We start from the raw sequence: 26,218 nt of genomic DNA on the forward strand, positions 1-26,218 counted from the left end.
GTGACACTGGTTATTTAATAATTTTTGTGAAACATAAACTTTACAAAAATAACTTTTCGGTTGGTGAATCAAAATTGCTGTACAACTAGTTTTGCCACTCTTCTTATATCCATGGGCAGAATACACATTCCAGCTTGGAGTTAATGACCCTGCTTTCTAGAGAACAGTAGCCCAGTATCTAGACCCGGGAAGGCAGGTCTGTTTTTAACAACTGGCCAATTAGCAGAAATTATCCAGGGATTAGCCATTTGCGAGTGGAGAGGAACAATTGGAGATGAAGGGGCAACCTTAATGCTCCCTTTTTTGACTTGAAGATGCCAAGTCTATTTCAGTCGTAGAGCCCCCCCCCCTAGATTATTCAACCAACCCCAGCAGAAGGGAGAACCAGTTTGAATCCTGACAGAGGTGATCTTATCTAGATAGGGGAGTGGTTTTAGAGAGTGATACAGACCCCCTGGTGGAAGAATTCAGACCTCTTAGATTAATGGCTTATATTAATTTTTACTATAGCAAAGAGGAAGTGCTTAAAAAGGAAGTGGGCATAGAGTAAGAAAGTAGACAGGACTGAGTTATCTGCAATAACTGACCAATGCCCAAGATAAGACTGGTACCTCACCACCACCTCGTCAGAACTTCCTTGGACTTCGGAAGACTACACCTCAAGAATGCCCTTCTGAACAAAGATGTCTGCTGACCTCTGCCTGGTACCCAGGGTCTGGAACTACTCTTCAATGTAGCTGACCTCCTTTTTTCGTGCTCCAGGGATGCAATCTGCAGAAGAACATTTGACTCCAACACCATCCAGAACACCATAGAGGACTGGACCCTGCAGGAACACGAGCTGGAAAGAGACCCACTGCCTAGAAGTCTCCTCTGAGGACCTGGGGACCACAGGAACAGTCAGAAAGAACAGTCTTCAAAGCTGTGCACGGAGGAGTCTTCCCCTCTGACAGGGGAAGCTTTGTATTAGTCCTAGAAAAGCTGAAAGTCAGCAGGACTTATTGAACAAGGTTATATTCTGGTTGGGGAAAAACAGACCCCTATCATCGGATCAGGATGGCGGAATCCTGAGTGTGAGAAGGTTGGGCTGGCTGGGCTCACTACCAAAAAACATTCCCGGGGACCTGGTACTGGTTAAATTCAGGAACCAGAACATCGTCCCATACTTAAGCTCCCGCCCGCCCCAAGAAGGAGATGGCCCAATACGCACTTGGGATCTACTTGACTTTTATCCATGCACGCCAAATATCCCCCTGTTAAGACCAACAGTAGAGCACCACCATCTACCAGGAGGGGGGGTTCATGTATCTAGTGGTACTAGTTTCTCCGTTCCCAATAGATTTGAATCATTGTACAATTATTGCAACTCCCGAGTGCTCCCACCTAAAGGGACAATTTTATGTATTTTTACAGTTGACAGGGATAAACCGCATGAATAACATGTCACATTATGGAACTTTGAGGCTGGGGTTCATAATTCAATTGTATTCACAGCTAATTTTCTCTTAAATGTAATGCTATATTTGTGTACATTATGTATTGATTTTCTGATGATGTTGCTTTTATGATTTTTTAATCTTACAAAAATCGAATAAAGCTTTACTACTACTACTACTGGTAATGCTTTAACTTACCATGCACTTCTTGGAACATTGCCTGCTTCTTATGCCATAGCTTTCAGCACTTGAGCAGAAATTTTCTACAAACTGTTGTTGGCCTAACCAGATAGTGTTTATTATGTTAGCAGGGACACCCTCCCAAAATATTGTCCCCCTTTATGACAGCAGGTATATAGTCAGAGTTAGAAATAAATAAAAAATCTCTGCTAGGTCAAAACCTGCCAGGTCTAGATTAAACAGTAAAAAGAAGCAGTACAATTGAATGTTCTTAGTACATTGATTGAGACCAAAATATAGAAATGACATTGAAGGTGAATTACTTCCATAGTATTTTAAAACTCAGGAGCAAGAGAAGTTATACAATGTGTTTGAAAATGTTCATCTTACTATTATATGGAAAGATGAGGCCAAAACAAGTAAAAATTTAAAAAAAGCGTTGTCATAAGAGAAATGTAGGGTTTCTGGAAATTGATGCAGTGCATGTGGAATTTCCTGAAAATGTATTGTCCAACTTATTTTCAGGATCCCAATCAGTGGGTGGCCAAGGTGGCAGGTAAAACAAGCCTTTTCATCTCATCCTGGTGTCATATGGAAACACCACACTCTCTACTCAGCTCAAGTGTATTAAATGACCTGATAGACTCCAAAGGGCTTTCCTTTGCAAGACCAATGGAGGCTCCTCCATCAACAAATCAGGAGCACCTTATTGGATGCATGCTCCTTCCAGAGTGCCAACACAGTCAAATATTTACATCATCACACATTTCGCCTAACCACTTCAAGGTGGCAACAGTCCTGGGTTGCTGCTTCTGCATCTAGTTCCATCATTGACATTCCCACTACAATTCCACCCGACAGCCCCAGACGCAACTTTAAACGTGATCTGCAGCTCCTGTTCTAAGCTTTTAGCAAGTTTATTCTGTGTCCCCAGACATGCAACACATCTGGAATTTTGCTGTTGACTGGGGACATATGCTGTTCCTTATTTAGACCTGCACCGAATGCACTAATTTCCTGCTTGACGTAAGCATGTACAGTCTAAAGAGTAGAGAGACACATCTTGAGCAGGATTATGAATGGAGAAGCATTTCTGCCAGAAATGAACTTGGCTCATCTTACAGCATCTGTGATTCTAGTGAGCACCAGCAGCAGGCTACCTGTTGATGCTCAAATAAAATAGGTTAGGTCATTAAATAATCCTCACCTTTGCTCATATATGGTTGTATCCATGCTACTAAAAAGACACCGTTATTTGTGCTGCAGTCAAGTCATTCCTTTTTTAGGTTTCGCCTGGCGTTCACTGCGCAGCAGTGTCGCGCAGGTGAAATCTTATGTTTTTCAGTGAGGGGCTTTCACCCGCCTCTCTCTTCCATTGCCTAGCTCCATAAATGGAGGCTAGCCATTGGAAGAGAGATCTGTCAGTAATTCTCTGAGCAGATTCGTGGGCGTTCCGGTGATTTTTTCTCGCTTCGCCCCTTTGCGAATGTCATGTGGCAGTGGGCGGGTGTTTTTTTTGGGGGGGACGGCATGTTTTGATCATTTGTTCGTGGCTTTTGCAGGAGTGGGCTGCGCACTGAGGCCGCTGGCCGATGTCAGTTTCTTTTGGCCTCCAAGTGCCTGGGAGCGCTTTGCTTTTTCCTCATAGAGCCTAGGGGCGCTGTAATTGTGCCACGAGCGCTGGGAGCGCTTTATTTTTGCTTTAGCGCCTGGGAGCGCTGCATCTTGTTCACTAGCGCTTGGGAGCCCTTTATTTGTTTTAGCCGGTGCCCACCTGGCATCGGCCCCCTGGATTGCTGCCCCAGCGAGTGCCCACCTCGCTTTATAATTAGCTTGAAGAGTGAGCCCGTGTTTCACCGCCGCTGGCCCGGAGATCGCTAAGGAGGCGCTGTGCCCACCTCCCTGCCAAGGGCCGCGCTGCCATTGGCGGCCCTCAGTACAGGAAGTCAGGCAGGCAGGGGGCAGGACGACGAGATGACGGGAAGACTAAGGAGCTTCCCCGCGGGGCTCCCAGGAGCGAGGGAGAGCCCCTGAGTATAGCGGCCGAAGAGCGTCCGCCGGAGGAGTGCCACAGTGGGGCGAGGCTCCCCCGAGTCCCACCAGTGAAGTTAGCAGCGAGGCGGCCACCAGCCGCAACCAGAGTCCGCCGTTCCGGTGAGTGGCCGAAAAGGAGAGGGGAGCGTCGGGGCATATTGCCGGTGCCCGCCCCTCCCCTCCAGTGCGAGTGTGTGTGCTAAGAGGCCCGTGGGGCCTTACCTGACGCATAGTCCCCCGAGAAGGACTTCCCCGACCAGGCCCAAATTATTGAAGAGCCACGAGAGGCTCAGGCGGCATTCCGGTGGTGACGGAGCAGCCCCAAGAGGCAGCGGGCTGCTCCAGCGGGCATTGTTAATTCGAGCCCACGAGAGGCTCAGAGGATGTTCTTGGTTCTAGAGCCCAGCGAGGCTCCAAAGGGCCCACTCATTTCTTGAGCCTGCGAGGCTCCCACCTGGCCCCAAATTTTGTTGAGGAGCCCTGAGAGGCTCCAGGCGCCACAGTTGTTCTTCGAGCCCAGAGAGGCTCACAGCGCCCCATTTGTCTTCGAGCCCCGAGAGGCTCCAGGCGCCACAGTTGTTTTGAGAGCCCACGAGGCTCAGGGGGCATTTCCTTTGTTCAGAGCCTGTGAGGCTCCCACGTTGGCCCCATCATTGTTGTTACAGCTGCCCAGCACTTAGTGGGCAGCTTCCACGTTTAGGCCCCCCCTGACACTGGGACACAGGGCGTCCTTCCCCAATAAGGCCAGTTGGCCTAGGGACTGCCACAGGTGGTGGACACTGCAAGCACCTTAACCCTAAACCACACTCAAAGCAGTAAGGCAACCCTAGGCCACCAGAACCATCATTCAAAGCAGTACCACCCCAAACCCAGCTACGGGGTGGACTTATTCACAGCTACCAAGTGACCTCGTTAGGATATTACTTTTGTCATTTTTATTAACCCAAAGCACTTGGCATTATGAAGCATATGTTTCCACGTTTTCTTTTTTATTTAAGCAGGATTGGCGATAGATCCCAGCTCACAAAGTGCTGTTTTGGTTAAAAAACAAACACAGGAATTGCTGAATGTTCCACCATTAACATGGGAACACTGGTTAACTCTGACTACCCACCCCTCCTTGAAGCATCCCCCCTCACTAAGGTATGTTTAAATGAGAACTGAACACCGCTGTGGCTGGAAACCCTGCAGCCCCCGATCACCCACCCCAAAAGGTGCTGACTGTGCCTTTTCGGCCAGCCGTCCACTTTTTAATTGGATTCCTGGCGACGGTGGGAGGAGTGGGCGAGCCCTTTGCTCTGAGGGCGCTTAATGAACTTTACTTTTTAGGTCGAAGCCTGGCGTTCACTGTGCAAGCAGTGTCGCGCAGGCTGTCATGTACTTGCACTGATATACAGAAAACGATCGTGATAGCAGTACCTCAGAGGACACATAATACGACAACAAATGAGAGTCCAATAGAGCTAAACTACGAAGGCGACGGAGCTGAACCCAACCACAGGGACACCCACTTGCCAGATTCCACAGTCCCGAACAATAAAGAAAAGATTCCACCTTACCCGATGGAGTTGACAGCCAAAAGTGTGAGCCCTTGCAACAATTCCATGACCAGGGGTATTCCAGAAGCAACCTCAGAGGCAGGATCAATTTGGGACTTATTCTGTAAAACATCTCAACTCACACTCGAGGCACTAACGTATTAATCAAATAAGATGGACGTCCAAGTAGATCTGCTGAACATTATGGCAACCACAATATCTGGGATTGATTCAAAATTAGCTAATTTGAACAAGCTGATAATACGAGCTCAAGAATATGCTTTAAATACAGACTGTGCATGTGGGCCTTCAATCGACAAACTTGCATCCATCCTAGAAATGCTTACTACTCTAATTGATGATTTAAAAACTCACACACCTCAAATATTTTGCAATAGAATAAGGGAGGCCAAAAAACAACACGTTCAAGAAAACACCATAAAAACAGTCAGTGCAAACCCAATTTCCCCAAAAAATACGGATTCAACAGCTATTAAACGAACAACTGAAATTCCAGCATTCCCGGACAAGGAAAAGATCCTAGAGAACACTATAAAAATAGTGCCCTCAAACTCAAATTTAGACTTAAGTAACACAAACTCAATATTTGAAATCACAGGAACCACTGAGGAGGATAGGACAAAGGAGAATTCAACTAGTAATACAGAGACAAAACTCTCACGACTTATGAAGAAAAAACAAAAAAAACAACTAAAACGTCTAAAGTCTGTTCATAATATAAGAAACATGGCTCGGCTTACACATGGGCCCACAGATGGTACAGACCCACCGCTCAGTCATGAAAGGCCAACACCATGTAAACTTTACCCGATATTTATCAAAAATAAAACTCAAAATAACTTCACGAGTAAAGAAGAGCACATAGACAAGGCACTATCAAGATCATCATGGTCGCAGGTCTCGCAACACTCAAGAAGTGGCAGCTTAACAAAGGAAATTGCACCAACAATAAATGAACAGGAAAAGAAATCCGAAGATGGGGCCGACAAGGAAACTATAAGTTGGGGCGGTAAAAATCAAAGAATTGTGCAAACTACCTCGGATCATGCCACAGAGACGATAGAGCCCAAAGACATAACATGGATGGAACCCTCGTTTAGAACCACACCAACCCCACCAAATGCCAGCAACAGCCATATAACAATCCTACAACCGCAGTATAAATCAAAGGGGAGGCATGACATCTTAAACAGGGGGAACCTTTTACGGCTCCTACAACACATACCGACACTATCGCACTTAAAAAGTAAAGACATAGTCTCTATTCAATTTGAGTCTACGAAAGAGGACACTAATAAAGAAGATACCATAGTCACCTGGTTAAACGAACACATGGCGGCAGTAGTACTGAGAGAAAAGGATATTTTCAAAAACTGGGGAATTGGGGTGAGTCAATTAGAACAAGAAAAGTACCTATCAATTCTTCAGGAGCAAGCAAACTTAAGAACTAAAAGCATGAAAGAGCTCGCCCAAGGAATACTTAGAGGCGTACCAATAATAAACGAAGACAAAAATTATAACAAATTGATAATATCAGTCAGGAGACAGGAGGACGCAACCATAAGTAGGACCGTAACAGATGATGACTCACCCAGAACGTATACAAATGCTCCTGCAAACAGAATAAGCCAAGAGCCCCAAAGATCAACTCGATACTCCTGATGCCCAAGGGGGCACACTAGAATTGAAAGGGCGGACTTTAATCATGAAACCGGCAGTACCGGAACCGTTTAGGGCATCCCACACTAATTATAAAACGTTCTCCAACCTCACAATTATTTCGTGGAATGTGGCAGGGGTATACAAAGCACTTAAACATGAAACCGTCCTACAAACTTTGCAGGAAGGAGACATAGTATGCCTACAGGAAACTTGGGCCACAGATAACGTACACCTCGAAGGCTATGCTGGTTTTCATAAACCAGCAACCAAAAACAATCACTTCGGTAGACCATCGGGGGGCATTTCGATCTACGTAAAACATCAAAAGATGATGATGGTAAAAAGGGTAAAAATAGATTCTGACTCACTACAGGCGCTCAAAATAGAGGGTGATAGGACCCGAAAAGATAGTGCACCCATTTTACTGATAAATTTATATCTCAATGCACAGGGAAAGTACAAATTGGACGCCACCAAACGTTATAACACGGATAAAGAAAATATTACATTCCAACGCGCTCCTGGCCAAAGTTATCACAGGAGACTTTAACCTGCATCACCTGGGTACATACCAGAGCGATACGCTCGGGTTAAGCAGCTCCGAAAGGGTTTTTAATTCCTTCCTAAAAAACTAAGACCTAAAATCTGTAAGGGACACATGGAAATCACCAGACTCTAAGCTCGTGAATGTGGCCACATTTAGGGATTGTTCCACCATAGATTACATATTTTTGTGTAACCTCTTATCCCAGAAAATTGTCAATACTGAAATTATAGCACAGGAGACCAGTGACCATAAACTACTGCAGGTGGACCTAAATTAGTGCCTACTACAGAGGAAACAAGCCGAGGCTATATCGCAATCAATAGGGACCGAAGAACACTCCCTAGTCAAAAGGATAAAATGGAACACGTCCGAAGCCAAGCGGTTCAACCTTTGGAAAAAAAACAAGAGATGGGCCCGGGGAATCCACCCACTATGGAAAACTGGACAAAGTGGATAGGAAACCTAAAAGCTAAATTGGTCAACAATCCTAATGTCAGTGGCCCGGGAAATATAATGCTTACCTCAAGGTTTAGACATAATACAAATTTGACTATGTTGTTGCGCAAATTAAAAAGAGCAAAACGACTACACAAAATTAGAGGAACAAAAGAAACAAGGGTGAAATGCACAGATCTATCAAAGAAGAAGAGACAGGAGAAACTAGAGCATGACTGGGTAACAATACACAAGCTTTCAAAACCCAACAAACAACGACAACTTTGGCAATAGATTGCAAACTTGGAGAACGGCAAAGTAGATAGGCGCAACTCAGTACACGCCGATGTTTGGATAAGGTACGCTGCCTCAATCTACACTGAGAAAGCATCTATCGCAGCCCATGAAAAACAAGAGGTATCACTTGGAAAAGAACAAGACGGCACCTCAGTTAAACAAGTGATAAGCAGGATAAGAAGAGACGGGCTCCTGGGCCTAATGGCCTCCCCGGGGCAATCTTCAGAGAAGATCCAGAATTCTCTCCACACTGTTTACCGAATGTAGACTAAAAGCACAAGTAAGAGACTCGTGGCAAGGGTCCTTCTTGCATCCTATCTTCAAGAAGGGGGACAACACAGACCCAAAAAATTATCGACTCATTGCTCTCCTGGACATTGAAGGGAAAGATTATGCCAGTACTCTACTGAAGGAACTAAACGAATGGATTAAAGAGAACGAAATCCTCCCCCACTACCAGACTGGCTTTCGCAAGGGATGTTCCACAATTGATAACATCGTGGCCATGCCATACTTGAGCCAGCAAGCAAACTGTAAAAACAACAAACCAATTTTCACATGCTTTGTAGACTATTCAGCCGCCTTTGACGGGGAACCCCGAAATAAGCTCTGGAAAAAACTGAGCAATTGGCACATCCCAGCAGGACTCCTTAACGCTATCATTTCATTATATAGCAATACCTGGATCCAAGTAAAACTAGCAGACAATACTATAACAAAGAAGTGTCAGACAAATTGTGGATTAAAACAGGGCAGCGTACTCGCCCCCACGCTGTTTAATCTTTATACTGTAGATCTGGGGAAGAAGCTTCTGAATGCCAGCCTTGCAACCCCAAAAATCGGGAGAAACAAACTGCAAATTTGACAATATGCGGACGATTTAGTGGTAATGGATCACACAAAAAATGGGCTGCAAAGAGGGCTAGAAGCCTTAAATAAGTACAATGAAATCAACGAGCTCATAATCAACGCGCAAAAAACAAAAGTTGTTGTTTTTGGCCACTTCCCCAAAAAAGCCTCACTGAAATGGCACGTGGGGAAGGAAATCATCACAGCCACGTGCTCATATAACTATCTCGGGTGCTGGCTAAGTGAAACTGGCAAAGCTACATCACATATGCACAAAATGAAGGCCAGAGCACAAGCAACAATTTTTTCGATATGCAAATTAAATGAGCTCATGCAGAGCCCAACGTCAGCTCCCATTAGAAAGGTACTACAAGCCAAGATCAGGGCAACCGCAGGATATACACAACAGGCGTTCCCAGGCAAAATGGAGGCAATATTGGATAAAGTACAATGCCAGGCCTACAAACGTATCTTTAAACTTCCCAAACACACTTGTCACAGTCTAATTCGTTTGGAGTTTGGCCTAAAACAACAAAGTAAGGAATGCTTGGGAACACATGCTAAAATACTTTTACCAAGTTTTAACTGCCCCAGCTGGAAGTTTAAAAAGTATGCTGAAGCCAATTTACGGAGATACCGCTAACCCGTGGCATAGCTACAAGGAAAAAGCAGTGGAAACGTTGGGGCTTGCAATTGAAAACTGGAAAGATGCACCAACAAACTACCTGGCGATTAAAAATGCAATAAACAAACAATGTCTTTATTCGTCAAATACAAATGATCTAGCAGAATTCGTAACAGGAAAAGGTCCACCCGGGTTGGCAATATCATACATAGGGCACAAAACACAGCCCTACCTCAGCCAGGCACTTGGAAGGAAAGCACTTAAAAACATCATATGGGCCAGACTAGTGGCCCTCCAAATTAAAGAGCTAAACCCTGGGTGGAGGTCCCTGGAATACAAAATAAGATGCAGACTCTGCAACTACAAAAACGAATCTCTGTTACACATGATTTGCTGCTGCCCTGAGATGCTCCTGCCCGGACAGATGTTTTTAAAACAAATCTGGCTACGACACGGGGTTCGAACAGTAAAAGAAACTGTTTCGGTACTTTTCTCCTGCACTCTTCCATCAGACCTGGCCAAGTTTGGGAAATACATGGCCATGCTTCGAAACAGGCTTACGGAAAATGAAGGGTCAGGCATGATGAAAGTCACTTTAGACCAATAAGCCAACTTGCCCCACTTACCAGATGGATAAGAGATCATTTTAATAACTATAATATCTTAACTTACGCAAGCATCTCACTAATGTGGACACACTGGTATATGCTTGCTGTTTCTATTCACGAATGTACAGATACAAATATTAATATATATATTGATTTTTATAAACTGATTTTGAAAGTTTCGTATACAAATGCATTTTTTTTAGGATTGCCTTTCTTTTTAAGATGTATTGTAAATGGTTTTAAGTAACTGTGCAATATAAATAAAATATTACTTACCTTACTTGCACAAGTTCGTTTTATGTATTGATTTGTAACTGTATTTATATAGTGCTTACTACCCCTGACAAGGTGTGGTTGGGTGGATGGAGTCAGTGGATGAATGGAGTTGAGTGGTGGCTAGGTGGATGGACTTAGTGGGTGGATGAAGTGTGTGTGTGTGGCTGTGTGTGTGTCTGTAGCTGTGTGTGTGTCTGTGTATGTGGCTCTGTGTATGTGTGTGTGTGGCTCTGTGTATGTGTGTGTGTGGCTCTGCGTGTGGCTCTGTAGGTATGTATGTGTGTGAGACTTGACAGACTGGAAAATTTAATTAAAAATGATGATGCCAAAAGAAAAGAGACAGTGTCACTGGATAAATTAAGAGGTGAACGCCTGTTAAAAGATCTGGAATATACTACCCGCGCACTTACTAGCAATAATCACATAATAAATGGCAATTCATCAATAGAAAATATGGTTAAGGTATCAGAAGTTGCAAGTGGTACGCCAACAACTATACCACCTGTGGGGACCACTAGCACAAGAAAAAGTAATCCTCCTGATCCTTTAAGTAAACCCCCAGCGCCTATTATTGTCAGTAGTGTACCTAAGAACAACCAGAAATGTAATCTGGCTAGAGGTACAATAACACAGAATGCCCCCCCAAACCCAAACCAGCGCTATAATAAGTCCCAACATGAAGACAGTAGGCCCATTAAACATCAAGGCCCTGCCCTACACTTACCACCTGAGGCATGTCCTTATGTTTTAGTTCTGGCTGGGATTCCACCTCTTAGGGAAGGGCAAGGAGAGTCGTGGGTGCAATTGCACAATAAAACCATCGACTGGTTAACTAAGCACAAGGGGGTTGGCTATGATGTTTCAAATGAAATTATATCTACGCGCCGCGTAACATGGGTTGGTCCCCTTTTTAAAAACATTAATGGGGACTGTATTATAATCAATTTTAAAAATCCTGGCACAGCGAAGTTTTTGTTAAATAAGAACTCTGTCCATCATGGCCCATCGACCTTGGTGACCCCCTTACCGCTAAACTATTTTTACCGTCCCCCACACAGAATGATGCAACCTCCACCTGTGTTCCCATTGCATAACAGGTTTTCACCACTCTACGATTTGGGTTCATTGGATTGACTGTCATCTACCTTTGAAGTCCCTGTCCTATTGTCTCCAGTCTTTGAATGTACAGCGGAAAAATTTCCTGAGACAATTTTGTCACCAATTGAAACTTTTTCACTTGGAATACCGTGTGAACCACAGGGCCAAATTTCAACAGCCCCTTCTCCAGTAACTGACCAGGTCACTTGCCTGAAGCCCGATAATAACCTGTTAATTCTTAGTTGGAACATTGCTGGCTTGAAGGGCAAGATGGAAATCACATCTTGGACGGATTGGGTTTCTTCCCACGATGTACTATTGTTCCAAGAAACCTGGTGCACTGACGATTTACTATTTGATGGGTACTGTTGTTATAATAAGTCTGTCCCGGTCCCCCCCTTAGGTCGCCCCAGTGGGGGCCTTTCTATCTGGGTTAAAATATCTGCAGAGGTAAAAACTGATTTAATTCAAACTAATAACCCAAGTTTTATGGCATTGATTTATACTAATAGGATAAGGCTATGTTTGATCAATTTTTATAACAATGATTTCTTGTCCCAACCAAATCGTAATTTTATTCTTTTATTTGAGTTTATTGATGCAATCATGGATGGACAGAAATATGGGAAATTTGATGGCATTTGCATAGGAGGGGATTTTAATGCACATTTACATACTAGAATTACTCCCTGTAAAAGAGGTACAGAACTATCAAACTTTCTGGCAGGTAGAGAACTTGTAAATTGCATGGAGCATGCTGGTATGGAAACCAGCGGTGTCCCGTTCCCGACTTTTATTGGTCACGGGAGTGGCACCACGATTGACTATGTATTTGTCTCATCAACCATCGCCAATGTATTGATGAATGCTGAGGTTGTGAGTAAAGTATATAGTGACCATCTCCCTATTGTAATTCACATATCACTTCCAAGGGGCAAACGCCTCCAAACTGAAATAGGCGCAAGGAACTTGGAAGTTTTAACTGACAAATTGAGGGTAGTCTGGAGGGGCGTGAACAACAGGGAAATTTTGACAAAAGTCATTAAAAAACACCCAGCCCTGATTGATACTTGCCTCACCAGCAATAACCAAGGGGGTAACATTATCAGCTCATTTAGTAAACTCTGCTCTGCAATAAAAGGGGAGATCTCCAGACCTACATTGAGGACATCCGAGGCAACACCTAGATGGTTTGATGCCTCTTGCTCTAAGGCAAACAGAGAGCTAAGGGCCGCTCTAAAATCTGAACCTAGAAATATCCCTCAAATAAGGTTACTCAGAACAGATTATAAATCCATTTTACGAAACAGAACTAATGAACTGGTTAAGACTCACTGGGATTCCTGGGCACGCTCAGCCGATTTGAAGGACACCACTGGGTTTTGGAGGGAGGTAAAGAATTTGAGATCAATAGGGTCGAATTTAACGGCAATTAATTGTAACATCACTGGACCCACATGGGTTGAACATTTTGCCAAAATCTACGCTACACCAGAAAACAATGTTTCAACCCCCTCCCCGATAAGCCCACTTAACATCACTGTGTCCGAGGTCGAGGATGCCATAGTTGAAAGTGCAGGAAATAAAGCGCCCGGCCCCAATGGGCTCTCAATTGATCAGTTAAAATGTGAACTTAATTTTTGGGCCCCATTGCTATGTAATGTTTTTAATAACTTAACGAATGAACAAATACCAGAAACATGGTCCTGCAGTACCATCGTGCCAATCTTTAAAAAAGGTGACAGGCTGGACCCGGGGTGTTACCGCCCCATATCGTTAATCGATAATACCCTAAAAGTCCTGGGAAGGGTTATCTTTGAAAGAATTAATACCTGGGCGGAGGAGAGTAAGATTCTACACCCCAGCCAGCTTGGTTTCCGCAGTAATGTTGGCACAGTGGAACAATGTCTAAACTTGAATCTGATTATGGCAAAATATAACATTGCAAAAAAAACTCCCTTATATTTTGCCTTTATGGACTTAAGTTCTGCTTTTGATTTCGTTAACCGTTCCCGCTTATGGTCCACCCTTTAAAATTATGGTTTGGATGATTGCCTAGTGAACTTTTTAGCTTTTTTACACAGTGATCTAAGAGCTCGTGTGCGTATTAACCAATCTGGAGAAGTCTCGAACGATATTAGCATTGGCAGGGGGGTTAGACAGGGCTGTGTGTTGGCTCCCCTGCTTTTTATTCTTTATATTAATAACCTGAGCTCATCTCTGAGTATTTTAACAAAAGATGTACCATATGTAAACGGAGTTTCGGTACATACTCTCCTTTACGCTGATGATGCGGTCCTCATGGGCCGCACACCAAAGGCACTCCGTACCTTGATCTCAGGTTTTGTCCATTTTATGGCAGATCTAGGTCTGACCACTAATTTTAAAAAATCGCTTATCATGAGTTGTGGACCTAAAAAACACAAAATCGCTGAGATTAAATCAGGGTCAAATGTTCTGAAAAGCACTTGTACTTTTCCATACCTAGGGTTGCTATTTTCAAGCTCTGGTTCTTGGCAACCACATGTTGCTTATGCCAGGAACAAGTTGGGTAAAGCTATAAACTGTGTCACCTCTTTGCGTCAACCCTTTAGCGCTGACGTGATCACACCTTTAGTAAAAATTTATCAGGCCCAATGCATCCCAACTGGTACCTACGGCGCCGAGGTTTGGGGTTACACAAATTGCACCCATCTCCAAACCGAAGAAAACAGGTTCTGTCGAAAGGTGTTGGGAGGGGTCATTTGTTCCCCTCAATATATATGTCATAATGAGCATCTCATATATAGAAGATTTTGTAAAATCTAGACCAGCACTTTTCTGGCTAAAATTATGGAATAACCCGGCTGCCACTTTGACCCGTGATATAATCTCTGATTGTCTTAAATGTGATAGGGCACACCTCATACCTTGGCTAAAAGCCGTTAAGGATTGCCTTGACAGCGTAGGATATGGTCCTTTGTTTACCTCACCTACCTTGATCGTACCCATAAGATTATCATCCAAAGGGTACTGTATGACACATATAGAGAAGAGCGGCAAAGGAAAAACCTGTCAAAGTGTATTGTTATAAAATATTTGGGCTATTCTGATGTACAAATTAAACAGCCAGGCCCTCCATTGAAATATCTACGCTTACACCTTGGCAGATGGAACAGAAGTTTGTTGTTTCGCTTCCGTGATGGGAGCATAGTAAACCTGTTAAATTTTCCTTTGGGTTACATCAAAAATCTAGAAACATTGTATTGTCCATGTAACCAAAATATGAAACAGAGCCTTTTGCACTTTTTGTTTTTCTGCGGTTTTTATAAAAAAAATTCTGCTCATTATTTGATGTCTTACTGTAGAAAACAAAAGTTGACTTGCTTTAAAAAAGCACTGAGAATCTTTTTATCACTGGAATCTGATGAGGTAATATTCAGAGTGAGCAGTTTTCTTAAAACCGCCGTTCGTTCACGAGCCACTTTACATTTTGATGTATAATATCTGCACACTATATTTCATGCACTTTATAAATGAGCTTTTTGTATACTGGGTTTTATCTTGCGTCTCTATACATGAAGTTTAACAAAATATTGCTGCTTTTTTCTAAATTTATCTTTTTATCTCTGTTTGGTCGAAACTAGTTTTTAATTGTATAAAATGTTGCTGTTTTTAAATAGGTGGGACATTGTGTGTGTTTATAAGATTGATTGGTTCATGCCTTTTTCTCTCCAGTCGCCAAATTTTTTGTACCGTATTGCTTTGATAATTGTTTTTGTAAATGTACTTTTATGGATGTTTTTTATTCCGAATAAAGATCATTTGACTTGACTTGACTTTGTAACTGTATTTATATAGTGCTTACTACCCCTGACAAGGTGTGGTTGGGTGGATGGAGTCAGTGGATGAATGGAGTTGAGTGGTGGCTAGGTGGATGGACTTAGTGGGTGGATGAAGTGTGTGTGTGTGGCTGTGTGTGTGTCTGTAGCTGTGTGTGTGTCTGTGTATGTGGCTCTGTGTATGTGTGTGTGTGGCTCTGTGTATGTGTGTGTGTGGCTCTGCGTGTGGCTCTGTAGGTATGTATGTGTGTGGGACTCTGTGTGGGTCTGTGTTTGTGTGTGGCATTTGCGAGAAATTAAGCTATTGGCATTGTAAATGACAGTGCCATTTATTTATCTGTTTTCAAAACCAACACATAAATAAAAATTACAATGCCAATAGCTCTAACTTTTTCAAAGGCGAGACCGTTGCATTGTAAATGCTTGTTATAGAGCATTTCATTGGTTTCCACGCATAAAAACCACATTACAACAAAGTGGAAGTGAAGCACAATCAGTGCTGGGTGGAGGAGCATCATATAATAGCTGGATATCACATACTCACTCAGCAATTGGGGTCTGGTGCAACCCGTGCAGCTACATAACAGTTGTAGAGCAAGAGTTTGCTGGAAAGTATATAAGTCTTGTGTTAATCTGGCATAAGATTCTATGGATCATGCTTCAGTAGGACTTGAGCTGCACCCAACCAATGATGCCGTGATTGGCCTTAAGCATTATGTGGTTCTTGTGTTCTCACTCAGAAGGGATCTGGCAAAGCAATTCTAGATGGACTGTTCCTGTTGGACGGGGACGAAGATCTTTTTCTTATGGCTGGTTCCGGACCGAGGGCATGGTGGGCAAAAACATAAATGTAAATGTAAATGTAGTATACTTGTAAAGCGCACAGCTGCCCCAGCAACGGGGCGTCCCGGCGCTGTATAACTCTGGGGAACCCGTCCTGGCTTTCCCTGTGGGATGGTCCCTTGCTGGGAGTCCCCAAGGTGGAGCCAGGCATCCCCGGAATTGGTGGGGCCGTTGTGGAGATTAGGCAAGCTAATGCCCAGAGTTGCCGAGTGGAACCCCTGATTAGAGTAAGCACCGAAGCGAGAATTATCAAGTCCGCTGACCAAGGTCCACGACCCTGCCGCGTCGGGAATTGAACCCTGGTCCCAGGCTGACTTCTGCTCTCAGGCCTGCCGCCTCTAACCAGTGAGCCACACTACTCCACATAATGGACTGGATTGCAGATTCTGGTAATTACCAGTGGCTGAAGTTAATTCAAGCAATCCACCCATCACTATTTTGTTGTCTTCAGTGCGATGTCCTGGGTATGACGGGTATGCCAATACTTGGGTCCCAAGCTCACTGTGCCATGGACTTAAACTACAACAGCTGAAACAAGGCCGAAACTTCTTTCTGAATACTTGTGTTCCAGGTCAGAGGGAACCTGGCATGGTATTTCAGGCTAGCCTGTTCCTACTGGGCAGTCTAAGGCTGATTTGCATATGGCTGGTTGTGGTCAGGGTTGGCATGGTGGGTAAAAAACACGGACTGGATAGCATCCTATTGGCTGAGAATAATTGAAACAGCCTACCTATTACATTTTTGTTTTCCTTCCGTGCTCCTCTCCCCAGGGTCACAATGCACACATATAGGCCCATGCTTCTCCATCCGTGTATCCAGGTCGATTTCAAGTTCACTTTACATGATGTCTTAGGCATTCTGTTCTTATGTTGAGATATATTTTTTGAAGGATAATAGTTATGTAATATGTTCTTTGAGGGCATTTAATGTGTATAATGTGGCATTATTCTTTGACACTAGAACATATGACAGTGTTTTATTCCATTTCCCTATCTGTGAGGGGTTCACATAGTATTTGTCCCACTTAGCCCTGAACCCCAGGTCCCACTTGGTTGATCATAACAAAGAGTGCCATGTATGTAGATACAGGCCGGCCGTCCTTCCTGGGTTGATAAGATGTTTTCCAGAAGAAAAGTGGATTTAATTGATCTCTTAACAGACAAAGCAATTAATTATGAAACCTTCCTCCTTCACAAACTGGTGTCTGAGCATCCTGCCCTGCACAGCTTGATCCAATTGGTGTCCTGTATTTTAAGTAAATAAATGAGATACTCATAAAAATAATCTTCAGATTGCCCGCAGAAAAGCTTGTATCTACCCTGCCTTGGAACTCACTAACAATACGCTGATTAAGACACAAGAATGCAAAGGAAAACAACAGTAAACATCACATCTGTCTACAGAAGTACCCAAATAGCTTAAAGATTTCAATAGCATCTTCTCTCATATGTAGAATAGTTACTGCAGCTTTGACTGTGCTGTTATTACATCAACCTCCTTCTAAGCATAAGGACACCCCATGGAAAGATACATTTGTTGTCTGTCTTGGTCTTCCACAGTTTCTAAAACATTGTTTTGCAAGGGTTTTTTCATGATGAAAAGAAGGCTGATCTCTGATCATTTGTTAATTATAGCGAGGTTAAGAACCTATGATTTCTCACCTAAGGCAGGGTAATATTCTAACTCACCTGTAGCGGGGGTTGTTCCTTCCTCCAACTGGAACAGGCCAGCTTCATATAGAGAAGCACACCACTCTATCCTATTGTTATGCTATAATATAAATGTGCCTCTCATGTCAGGCAACACCACTCTAACTCTAGCAATCCCGTGTAGCATCACGTGTGTAATGGCATCACTTCTAAAAATGGCCCATTCTAGCCATCCTCTGCTGGAGCATGCCAATGCACCCATCACTTGTAGCAGGATAACGTTCTAGTGCTCACCAACTGCATGAATTCCACATCAATACTTACCTATACAAGAATACAGAACAAATGCCTACTGAGGAAAAATATTCTACCATTGAAAAAGAAACTTTAGCATGTGTGTGGGCGGCAAATCACTTCAGAGCTTTTGTGTGGGGTACAAAGTTTATTTTACGTTGTGATCACAAGCCATTACTCAGGGTTCTAACCACTGAAGGAACTATCAATACTTCTGCAAGAGTTGCCAGACTTGCTATCAAGTTGCAGGATTTTTGTTATAAAATGGAATATATACCAGGGAAAGAAAATTGTATAGCTGATTTTCTTTCTAGAATGCCAAAACAACTTGAGGAATGTGAAGATGAATTGTGGAATTCTTTTCAGGTGGCTTATGTTCAGGATTTGGAAGGTGCAGGCATTTTGAAGGAGAAGTGGGACGATGAATATCTCAATGATGAGGAGTTAACTTTGGTGAAATCTCATCTAGCTGAGTCCTGGCCAAAGAAAGTGGATAGTAAACATCCTTTAAAGTCTTTTTGGGAGGTTAGATTTGATTTAAGTGTTAGAGATGGTAATATCAGGTTTGGTGAAAGAGTCATACCTCCAAAGACTTTGCGTTTGTCCATCATGGCTTTATGTCATGAGGGACATTTTGGTATTGTCTGTTCTAAACGCACAGTTAAAACTTCATTTTGGTGGCCCGGTATGGATGTAGATATTAGTAGATTTGTGAGGAATTGTAAATCATGTCAAGCTGCTGATAAATCTTTGGTTATGTGTAAGCCTTCTATGGGTAATATGATTGCACCTAATTCTCCCTGGGAGCACACAGCTATTGACATTATGGGTCCTATTGGAAGTGAGCAGAAATACATTTTGGTGTTAATGGATTTGTTCTCAAGGTGGCCTTTTGTAAAAATTGTGAGTAAGGCTGATACAGATACTGTTTTACAATTTTTAGATAAATCTTTCACTTTGGAAGGCATTCCTTCAATTTTATTAAGTGACAATGGTGTTCAGTTTATGTCAATTAAGGCCAAAGAGTACTTTAATAGATTGGGAATCAAGCATAAAACCACGGCTCTATATAACCCAAACAGCAATGGTATGGTTGAGCGTTTTAACCGGGTTATCAAAAACACCATCCAAATGTCAGGAAATAATAAGGATTGGGAAACTCAAGTTTTGAAAATGGTTTGGTCTTGCAGAACTTCAATTTGTGAAGCTACAGGTTATCCCCCTTTTGTACTTATGCGTGGTAGAAATCCACGAACAAAATTTACACCTGGATGGTTGTTCAAATCCAATGTGGTCATGGTCTGAAAATTTTGTTAAGGAACAGAGTCAGGCTTCACATCTCAAGAGTAAAATTTGGTATGATTCCAAGCACAATGTGAAAGATGTTGATTTAGTTATTGGACAATGGGTAAGAGTTAGTTAGGAAACCTGGTAAATCTCCTAAGGATGAGAGTTGTTTTTATGAGCCTATGCAAGTTGTGGAGATTTTGAATAATTCTGTTCGCCTCACGGATGGACGAGTGTGGAACCTTAAAAGGATTGCTAAGTGTTCTCCTCCTCAAGTTTCTTTCAACAAATCTTCTGATTTGTTTGATTTGGAAGATTTGTTGTGCCCTGATTCTTCGTTGGCACATAATATTGTTAACCAAGATGTAGTTTCTGATACTTCCGATATTCCTGTACCTGGCGTTTCAGGTTTGGTTAATTGTGGTGAGTTATCAGATGTGGCTAATTCTAATCCTTCAAGTTGTGCCAGTCAAGATGTGTCGAATATTTTAAGGAATTCTAGACGTGAAAAAAGGCCTCCAGTTTGGTTGGCTGATTATATTTCTGAAAGTTTTCCCCTATAGGAATCTTTTCTTTTTTTTTTTTTTTTATATAAGGTGCGGGATGATCTCGGTTGTTAGTTATTTTAGGTTTTTTTAAATTCTGTTCCGAAGGGGATGTGTTATGTTGTGTAATACACCTTTAATGTAATACACCTTTAATTGTGTTCATTCCATATCCACATTCCTTAGAACACTGTATTGCTTATGTATTCCAATGTATGTCAGTTGATCTTGACTGCTTTCCTGTCAGGCTGCGTACCTGCTCTTCTCTGAATTAAATATACTTAAACCTACTTTGAGTGTTTACTTCAACACAACACACTTGTAGCAGGATAACGTTCTAGTGCTCACCAACTGCATGAATTCCACATCAATACTTACCTATACAAGAATACAGAACAAATGCCTGCTAGTTAAAGAACGCAGTGTCGCCTCCTCTTGAGGGATTGAACAATCAACGCCCTCAGCTGTTTCAGAAGAACCCCCCTCCCCAAAGTATTGAAATGTAACACACCAGGGTGGACCCTCAAGTGGAAACTGTTTTCCCCCATAATATTTAATTAAGAAACAGGATGAAGATGGACATCACACCTTCAGTTTGTTAATATTAATAACGTGTTGCATTTGGTCTCCTGTATAGCTTTGAAGGTGGAAACCTTGGCGTCATTGTGCACCGCTGTGACTTCGCACAGCATGTGGTGACAGTAGTCGTCTCAGTAGGAGGCAATCACATTCGTCTGCTGCATTGTTCAGACACACAAAACTGCTGCAAATTCTTGCAGGATTCTTTAGGATTTGAAAACAATGGAGAAAAAATGCGTGGGATTGAACTTGCTCAGAAGCGATCTCATATCCCAGACAAATGGAGGTAGAGTTCCTCCAGAGGAGCGCAATGCCCAGTGTTGATGTCCTTTGCACAATGAGTGGGGTTACCCCTATGCTGTGGCTGTCACACTTTACATATTAATGGTTATCTATTTTTGTTTGTATCTGGGGGAAAAATTCATTAAGGGCAGAAAACTAACAGCAGAAACCAGGTAATGTGTTTTGTGGGCAGTTCTTAATTTGTGAAACAGTACGTTTTGTTCTAAAGCCCGCAGTGAGTGCTATGGAAGGTCTGGGTGCGAAATGCCAAAGTTACATAGTTTTGCTTTCACCTCTTGCCTCCTTCATCCACCACTAAACACTCCCTGCCTCTTTCTCACACTATTTCAGAACCTCTATCAGCCCTGGTTTCTCCCTTTATTGCTGCTTTTTCACCGTTCTCTTCCTCCTTCTTCCCCCGTTTGTGTTTATTCTCTCTCTTGCTCTGGATCAAAGGTTGTTCACGGAAAAATAAGTGCCAATCTCTGAAATGTACTGTTGGTGGGCTCCACCTGCAACCACCGGCTCAAGTTAAACACTGTTTCTGGAACATCAAGGAGGAAGAGAGAGTTGAAGTTGTGAGTTTGGGGTGAGGGGGGGGTTTTGGGGGAACGGGTATGATCGCATCTATTTTATCATCTGCTTGTCTGTTGCTCTCGTCTGCCTGTACTGCTGGTGGTCATACCGCTAAGTTTCTAGAAACAATTGTGTACCACTGCATCATGGATACATTGTTGTGTATTTTCCTAATTGGAGTTCTGAGTGTGCCAGAGACAACTCAAATGTTTTTAGTTGTGCGCAAGTCACACACTGAAACTTTTAGCATACATTAATATATCTAGAAACGATCCGTACAAATCGGTCTGATACTGTTTTCCATAACTGAACAATCCACTGGAGCTCAAGTGGAGCTAAAAACACGACGAATTCCATAATATTAACAAATGTACCTAAAAAAACTATAATAGATTTGATCTGTGAAAACGGCCAGTGCGTCGCAAACATTAGGAGTACTATGTATTGCTAATATGATGAAATATATTCTTTCTCCATGTTATTGGGAATAGGTTTTATTTTAATACATTCATATTCTAGCCAGTGGCTACACATTTCTGTACGATTCTATCTTTCAAAATTACATTTTCCTGCAATGTGAAATATTGCAATGACATTAATTTATTTTGAAGATGCACTTTTATCACGTGTTCAATGGCACTCAATAAACTGACGGCATTTTACGTAAATCTCACGCAATGAAAAAACTCCAAATTGTGACATAGTCCAGATGCTGAACTTTAGCTCTCCTGTTCTCATAATACGTAACACCTTACAGAAACATTTACATTCACAGCTGTTTCCCCGCGACACCTGATGGATGTGTGAATCTGGCATTGTGTAGAATGCCAGGAGTGTGCTAGACTAGTCTTCCACGAGGAGTAACAAAGGGACAAGACAGCAGCAGATGTGCAGGCACGCGCAATCTGTGCTGTTATCACTGTCTCTCCAGTTTGAAAAGTGCAGTAATGTTACAAGGTAGCGATCCCTTTTCGTTAATTATCAATCACTGGTCCAAAAGTGAATGGGATCAACTTTACATTTCATTGCACATTTTGCGGATCTTTACTCCTCTGGCCGGCAACTTGCAGCTAAAGGGAGAGAGCCCGATAAAATTAGTACTGAACAATACTAGTTTTGATTCATACTTAAATCAGGGGCTTTGTTTTTATATTTCTTTGACATGAATGGAGCATTTCGCACAGGCATGCTGTACATCATAGACAATCAGTGCATAAGAACAAAATGGAGTTGTGTGGAAACGTCAACAGTTTGGTGATATGTTGTGAAATGATGGGTTTCACGACTGACACAAAATAATTATTCATTTATCAACATTATGGGTCATTTAGTGACAACTACGGCAACCATCTTTGAATGCATTTTCTTATATTTGGACGAATCCTGCTTAACCCCATCGCTGCTGCCGACGTTCAGCGTATGTCGCGTGCACTACCTCGGTAGTGCTGCGCACGTCCGTTGAACGTCGCGGCCCCGTCCGCGCAATAGAACGTTCCGCACTAGTGCGGAACGTTCAGCGCAGGCAAGGGGTTAAAGATGTGATAATGCATCAAATATGAACTCCATCTTCCTGGTCCCCTGCGATGGAAAGTTCTGAGGAATAAAAGGAGTGAGTTTTGAAAATAAAATATTCCATAAAGGAAGTAAGAAGACGATTTATTGAGCGAAGTACAGCAACCCCCAGCAGCCGGTCTTCCTGCAGCAACGTCTGCCTCTCTCCTGGAATCCAACAGCATGCATTCCAGTAGTAGAAGCATACAGTTGCTAGGAACCCTGCTGCCAAGGATACATAGAACTTAACACAGAACATAACAGTTAGGATCAACTAAAATTTACCAATTACAGCGTAACTCATTTGGTCACACAGTACAGCTCTGAGCCGAATGGTGGGATTAAGTATGGATTTATTATGATTCGAAGCCAAGCTGATATGAATCAATCTCAGAAACATAGTAATAAATACAGGCTCACTAGATGATATCTGAAACGGCGAGTAAAATTAAACAAGAAGCAAATGAGGAATTTGGTAGCTGTTATGCAAAGAATGAGAAATAAGGTCTGGTGAATAGATTGAAAGTTTCGATCCTCTTGCCTTTATATGAAGTTGTCTAATAAGATCATCTAAATGCTATTCTAATTGGGAATCAGGGAAACCCTATTAAGTGAGGGAAGCATAGGAAGGTTTCAGCATAGCAGAACTTCTGTAGAAGTTATCAAAGTAAAAGATATTGTTTAGTATGAAGTCACACAACAGAGATGTCACAAGGAGGTCTGTACCTCTGAAGTCTAAAAGTGAATCTGAACAAGACTGAAGTGCAATGCCCTATTATGCCCACCAAAAGGAAGGTCCCGCCAACGATGACGAGACACGCAAGGTTATGAACTCCATCCACTCTGGATCTCAATCAGACCCCTGCCCACACCACGTTTTCAACAAAGCAGATGCAACCATCGCACCCCAACTACGGAAGGTCATCAACATCTCCTTCAACACAGCTACATTCCCGGAAAGCTGGAAGCACGCCGAAATCAACGCCCTCCTCAAAAACCCAAGGCGGACCCCAAAGACCTCAAGAACTTCCGGCCTATCTCCCTGCTCCCCTTCCTAGCAAAGGTCATCGAGAAAATGGCCAACATACTGCTGGCGTCCAGGAAACTCTGTAGTCAGCGTGAGAGTGTACTCTGGGATATACCCCCTGCAACTGCGACTATCCCCTGGAAGCTGCCGGAGGCCAGGAGGTGCAGGCAGCACAGGACCTGGACATGGGTGGGCACGGCATTGGTCCGTCGTGTTGGGTGCTGCATCAGGGGGTCAGGGTCTCTGATGAGCTTCGTAATTATTGCCCCATTGAGCCTGTATTTGGAGTAGATCTCCTCTTTAGTCTGTCCCAGTAGTGTAATCCGCAGCCGGAAGAAGCACTCATGGATTCTGCGTCGGTTCTGGGCTGCAGCCTGGAGCCTCAGCCGCCTTGCCATGATGTAGAGACCTGCCATTGTGACTCTCCGCATGCTCCTACTGAGTCTCCTTAAGTGTGTTTGATTGAGGCAACACCTGTTTGTTGTTTGGAATATATATATATTTTTTCCAATTTGACTTCATGGTTACCACCTGGTTTAGCTTCTCCTTAAATTGTGACTCGTATTTAGCGAATTATGGTATTTTCGCTAGTTGCGATTTGTGATGAATGTGGATAGCGATTTATTTGAGAATTTGCTATTTGTTTGCGAATTCACAGATGATTTCGCAATATCTGTTGATAATCGCTATTATGGATTCGCAAAGGGGGTTTCCAATGGGTTTTGCGATTCGCTGTTTTGCAAATTCACTTTTTGTTGCTTTTCTACTTGATGCATTGCAGAGGAGGAAATAGCTATCGCAATCATTGTTTCGCAGCGATTGCGATCACAATTTCGCTTGATGCATCTATGCCTTGGTTCCCAGTTCCAGCGAGAGCCTTTGGAGGGACTTTCAGAACTAAATTAAAGTGATCCTTTTTTGCAAATTGAGGTACCAACTCTCTGCCTGATTCTGAAGCCTTTTTTAGCTTTTTAGGAAGATCAGTGGAAATGAGGTGAAAATGGCCCAGGTGTACTATAACTAGATTTCTCATTTGCCCTATCTGATATGAAGACTGAACAAATGGAAAGATGCTCTGGAGCATGGACAGCCACATATTAATGATTGAGAAAACAAAATTAATTTGAGGTGATTTATGATAGGCCTTCCTAGAAGATAACTCCCAGATTCCTGGCTCTCTGGGATAGTTTAGGTGCATTTACCTTCCTGAGTTGGAATTGCTTTGTGACAAGAATTGTTTTGAAGTACTATGCAGTAATCAGACCACTCACTCTGAAGAGAGTATTCCCTGTTTGCTACAAAATGTCAAGCTGGTCATACTGGTACCCACAGATACATTGCAGGAGCAGTGGCTTAATATATACTTTGGACATAGCTATAGTTGGGATAGTTTGATTGCCACTTTGTAAAACTACAAAAATAAGTAGTTGTATACTGATCCACCTTTAAGCATTACTCCACATCCTTCAGTTTTTATTCTTTTTTTGATTAATGTCTGCGAGTGTATGAGTAAATGATGTGCTTTGTTGTTTCAGACTAGATATTAAATGGTCGAGGATTGAGTTGGCAGAAACTTCTTACCGGGTCTGCGAGAATGTGGGAACCCTTGCCGTTAGGCTGACGAGAAGAGGGCAGAGTAAAGACCCTACATTTGTTGGCATCAAGGTAAGATACTGAACACAACTGCAACCATGCCTTTTGGTTATTATTGTTTCCGATACAAAATTAGCTATACACTAATACATTAAAACAAAGTTCTTCAGTTATACAACAAGCGTGCCTTCTTTCCTTACAAGGTCCTAGAAGCTTCAGCTAGACTTGGATTGGACTTCACCCACAGCACCGCCAGCCTCGTCCAATTCGATCCTGGTAAGTTTTGCATTCATACCAGTGTGCATTAAACAAACACTTATTGCATGTTATGCATCCATTGCTTGGCCCTTTCTCTCCATTTACCTGTTACCAAGTGGCCCTTCTCTTGTTGACCTCGTTTGCTTATGTCCAAGCGGCATCTCCTGGAAGCAGCAATACTGTATGTCGACTGCACAGGGATGAAATGAAGGCGGGCTCCTTCATAGTAGGGAAAGGGTTCGTCCATTCAACAACTTACCAAGTGCTACTCAATCACTGCTCACGCATTTCATCCACTCTACGTACT

At 42.8% G+C, this 26,218-nt stretch overlaps 1 protein-coding gene across 1 annotated transcript in view; it reads left to right on the forward strand.

Annotated features, from left to right (window-relative positions):
* Window positions 1-26,218, forward strand: part of LOC144798715 (FRAS1-related extracellular matrix protein 1-like) — a 1,110,445-nt gene that overhangs the window by 918,309 nt on the left and 165,918 nt on the right. The window contains exons 28-29 of the mRNA XM_078669731.1: window positions 25,596-25,725; window positions 25,857-25,929. Of these exons, the coding sequence (XP_078525857.1) occupies window positions 25,596-25,725; window positions 25,857-25,929 (203 nt within the window). The remainder of the gene's footprint in view (window positions 1-25,595; window positions 25,726-25,856; window positions 25,930-26,218) is intronic.

This window comes from Lissotriton helveticus, chromosome 1_2 (genome assembly GCF_964261635.1).
Source record: "Lissotriton helveticus chromosome 1_2, aLisHel1.1, whole genome shotgun sequence".
Classification (NCBI taxonomy): Eukaryota; Metazoa; Chordata; class Amphibia; order Caudata; family Salamandridae; genus Lissotriton; species Lissotriton helveticus.